At 29.1% G+C, this 5,011-nt stretch overlaps 1 protein-coding gene across 1 annotated transcript in view; it reads left to right on the top strand.

Annotated features, from left to right (window-relative positions):
* The window catches only part of LOC106456843 (glycerol-3-phosphate acyltransferase 3-like), a 28,214-nt gene extending 24,145 nt beyond the window's left edge, over positions 1 to 4,069 (top strand). The window contains exons 13-14 of the mRNA XM_013916211.2: positions 306 to 385; positions 1,442 to 4,069. Coding sequence (XP_013771665.1) covers positions 306 to 385; positions 1,442 to 1,529 — 168 coding nt within the window. The 3' untranslated portion in view covers positions 1,530 to 4,069. The remainder of the gene's footprint in view (positions 1 to 305; positions 386 to 1,441) is intronic.
* Positions 4,070 to 5,011: the final 942 nt, after the last annotated feature.

Raw genomic sequence — 5,011 nt, 5'->3', positions numbered from 1 at the left:
AAAATCCTGAATTTCCACTAGTCTGACCCACGTTACACATTTTATCATAGCATGTAAACTGTTTACAACCAAACTGTACGATCTGACAAAGAGCACTAGCTTCAAATGTCATCCTTCTTTAGATAAAAAATATTAAAAATGTGGTGATTGTTCAACCTATTATTTCATTTTGTTTTCTTTAACAGCATTTAAAGATGTTTATTGTAACATTTACAAAACATTGATTTTTTTTAATTTACTTAAAAGGATGATGTGCTCTGTTCATTACATTTTTGTCTCACTGATTTTCATTTATTTCAATTTAGGAAGGAGAAACAGCTGTTAAATTTGCCAATCGAGTTAAATCAGAAATAGCTCGTAAGGGTGGTTTGGTGGACCTGATGTGGTGAGGTTTTTTGATGATTAGTTTCTGTGACCTAAATAGTGTGACCTCCAGCCAGCTTAGGAGATTTAGATTAATCCTTAAGAGTAATGTTATTAGTATAAATAATCAGTAATAATGCTCAAAGTTATTTTAAATGGTATAACCAATATAATTAATAAAACTAACTTAAAAGAAAAATGGGATATAGCATTGCTTAAAAACATGCACAGGTTGTTTGTTCTGTCAGAGATTTCCATTATATGTAAATTTATGTGTAATCTTGTCAAACTATGAGAAGTGATAATAATCCTGATAGTGTAATTTTAACTGACATGCAAACTTCTGTATAATCCTACCAAACTATAACAAGTCATAATGACCATTGTGTAACTTTAACAGCTTGGCAAGTGGCTTCTGATATGTTATTCTTAGTGTGACAGTACAGAAATTAAGAAACTAATATTTATGTACATGTGAAGCAACTAAATGGAACTATAAAGTAAAACCTTATCTTTAAGCTCATCTGCAGATGCTGCTTTAGGTTTAATTGATTACAAGAGGCAACAAACAGATATTTTATATTGCTCATCAAACTTTATGAGATCATGTTCGAGTTGAATTGGATCAATAGTAATAAACAAAAGAAATTATTCGAGGGCAATGAAGAATGTATATCAGTTTTTCATCAAGTTAAAAAATTAATAGTCTGCTTCTGAAATCAATAAAATTCGTTATATATATGTACATAAATTTTAAACAAAAATGTTACCTAATGATAGGACATAAGCTTAACTTCAGTTGTGAGATATTGCTTAAGTATTAAAGCTTCTAACGTGCTTAAAGTGTTTTCATTAAGTACACATGTATGTCTCTTAAAAAGGAATTAAGGCTGAATTCACATATTTCTTAATAGTTTAGATAAATTATTCTTTTTACTAAGTGTAAGCTATAAGATTGATATGCCTGTCCTTTTTCGTGGTAAATATTGTTTCTAAAGCTCGCAGTGTTAAAAAATTTATTTTCTTGTGAAATTTATGTGACTTCTCGATAGTCTTTCAAATTTTTTTACACTTTTAGGGATGGTCAACTAAAAAGAACGAATGTCAAAGCAGAGTGGAAGGCAAGACAACAGGAGGAGTATAGTCGACTTATCAAACTAGACTGAATTAATGGCATTGCTTAATGTGTGCTTATGCTGTTGTACATTCTTTTGTTTTCTTATACTCTGAGGATCACATGTATATTACTGAGATTACAAGAGTAGCCATACTCAACTGTGACATATTTTTAAATGCATTAAAAAATATATCAGTTGTTATTTTTTTATAGAAATATTGGAATTCTAGTTTGCTTTTGTAAATTACCTAGTTTTCATAGTTGTAAGTTTTCCTCTCTCGCAAATTTATTTTTTATGGTTTCTTTTAATGGTTGCTGTTTGAGAATTTGTCAGTTAAGCTTCTAAGTTACTTGTTTTAGATATTATAAACAACATATAGATAATTGTGCTTCCCTTCCCTTAACATCTGGTTAATTATTGGACCAAATTATGAATGGATTCTACTTCAGGTAGAATTTGATGATGGTAGTGTGTGTGGAGAAAGTTTGTTTATGCGAGCAGTAGTATTTACAACTAAAATAATATGCAGCTTAAAAATTTAGACATATATTTATCGATCTACTGAACTGTGATCTTCAGAATTTGAGACTCTTCAATAAGAAGTTTTAAATTCATACTAATAAGTTATGAGATTAAAGTTAAGACTTTCAAGTTTACATTCTGTGTGTTGAAGAAAAATGGGATGCAGCAGATTACTGGGAATCTTTTATTTAGTGTATGAATGTTGTAAAAGTAAATGAGATTTTTTTTAGTAGAATAGAAGAATTTGATGTAACATAAAATCTGGTTTTGAATTGATTTTTTGTGGTTAATTTTTTATTGTTGATAGATTATTAATGGCACAATTTTTTTTAAACAAAATATCCACATTCTGTTTATAGTGCAATGTAAAAACTGGTCATTGAGACAAGGATCTTTTGTGAAGTATAAAGTTTGTTGTTTCACCAGCTTTGGTAAAGTAAATGTTAAAGAAATATAAAGGAAAAAATCCCGAAAACATAAAATGTTTGATCCTTAAATGTTTTGTAGACATTCATATGGACCTTTACTGCCTCTAGGAGTCTCTGACATGCCAGTGTACTTTCTAATATCTTGGATTGCACCAATAAAAATGGGGAATTCAGAAACATGCAATGGAAATAACAAACTTTCTGTTCAAATCTCTGAAATGATAATTTAATATTAAACTAGTTGATTGTCATGGAAACAACAATGTGTGTTTGATTGAACTAGGATTGTAGTTCCACACACTTCAAGGTGACACCAGACATTTTAATTAATTTCTTCTAATCTCATAGTTTTGTTTTTTCTAGTTAGCTTGTAGTCGTGATGTTAATATCATAGTTTGTGTTAAAACACCTAACCTACTTTATGTCAATGGAACCTTACATTAAATAGGACCATTAATATTTTCTTGGTATGTTCCCTGTATTCTTTGTTTTGCTGTAAATGGCTAATATTACTTCGGGCTCTCTTCTTGTTTTAGCAAGGCCAAGATCAGATTTTTTGAACAAAATCATTAAGGCAGTTTCTTAACTATTCAAAAAGTCCTTGATGATTTTCATTATGTACCAGTCGAAGTATAGTGTTGTGAAAAATGTGAAATGGAAACATTACCTGACTTACCTAAGTAATATTCATAATGAAACCATCCTTGCTCCTCAAGTTTTGAATATGTCTACTTTCAGGTTTGTTCATAAATGTAAGATATTAAAAAAGTAATACATTTTGTGACAATTTGATTATTTTTCTAAATTTTCACAGCTTTGTGTCAATGGTCTGTAAAATGATCTGCATTTAGCCCTGGTAACACATTCCATTTATTTTTGTCAGCTGTTTGCACTTTCAAATAAGAACAACATCTAACAGTAAATAAAAGTGATGATTGCAGGGTATTCTTGTAAATAACTTGACAAGAAAAAGATTAAACCAAACTCTTTATCAGTATATCATGCTTACAAACATTGTCAAACTTGCCGTTCCGAGATATGCATAAATCATTCCTAGTTAGTAACCTATATGATCACCTAAGTATGATTATCAGTTACTTACTGTAATTACTAGATACTAATTACTAACTAGTTTTTATACTAGTATCAAAAAAAATAATTTGTTAATAATCTGGCTTAGGTATTCAGTCATATGGACTACTAAACATACCATGATTGATATCCAATCTCTACAACCTTACCATAAGTATTTATATGCATAACTCTGAGACTGCTCAATATGTACATCACTGCCATGCATATTTACAAGGCTATAGTTTTGAGAAATACATATAAATTATTTGGGAATTTTTCTAACTCTTCGCTCTTTTTCATTTTTTTTTCAAGAAAAATTACCAAACCTTAACTCATCCATATCTAAGTGAAATAGAAGGGAAGAAAAGACAAGACAGGTGAATAAGTAATTACATTATATTTTTGTACCTAATATTTAAAAAGATGCAATTTACTTTTCACTTGTGGACTGTCTTTCTTCCTTGGTCACTGACCTGTTTCAAGCAAGTTGAACTACACAATCTTAGTTTTAAATAAGTAATCAACTGACACAAGGTAATAATAAAAAGTGAAGTTTAACTGTTTCGTTTCACTGAAAAAAATTGTTTGTGTGGATTGTGTGTACCTGTTAGTGTCACTTCAAATTACACATGCTAGTTCCATCTGTGGACTTGAATATTATGATATAATTTGTAGGAAAATTAGAATTAATTCACAATGTAAACAAAATTTTCTCAAATGTGCAAAAAAGGAAATAGTTGGCCACTCAGGTATGTAACTTTTAAGTATATTTAAAAATTGTCAGATTTTGAGGAAATTATAATGAAATATTACTAATGCTATTTCAAGGTTCAACAGCAAAAATTGAGAGAATGACTAATATTTATAATTCATGTATTTCAATGCTGTAGCACTTGAAAAATGCTAGTTACTTCAGACATACTATAAATATCTGGAATACCAGCATAAAGTAGTTTTTTGTTTGTTTGTTATGGTCTACAACACATGATCTACCTAATGCACTGATGTTAACGTTTATGGATATTATTTTTTGCTCACAATCCTAAAAGTACAAATGGTGTTATTGAAGTAAGTTTGTGGAATTAGTTTAGAAGTTCAGTCTGTTTTTTTTTGTGTAACTTGAAACATATATATATATGCTCATTAAAGCATACATATGAAATATTAATAAAATGTTATTTTTGATAAAGAAATAATGAAGTGAAACAAACTATTAACTTGTGGATAATTTATTTATGTAAATATTTGTCTATACACATTATCAACGTGCTATGAAATATCTTCTTTCAGCACATTAAGAATATCTTTTCACCAAAGAATATTTATGACATGATGAATGTAAAACTGTATAATGAATATTGTCTTGTTGTTTTGGATATGGAAGTTTCGGAATGCCAGAAAATGGAAAATGCTGTGTCAAAAAGATTGTTTCTTAGTTGTTTCTTTTTGTGATGAATGTGTACAAAATATGCATAGTATATATTGAATATAATGAATGACTTGAAG

The sequence above is a fragment of the Limulus polyphemus genome, unplaced genomic scaffold (assembly GCF_000517525.1).
Source record: "Limulus polyphemus unplaced genomic scaffold, Limulus_polyphemus-2.1.2 Scaffold263, whole genome shotgun sequence".
NCBI lineage: Eukaryota > Metazoa > Arthropoda > Merostomata > Xiphosura > Limulidae > Limulus > Limulus polyphemus.
Note: the sequence above shows the minus strand (reverse complement) of the source record. Positions and strands in the feature narration are given on the sequence as shown.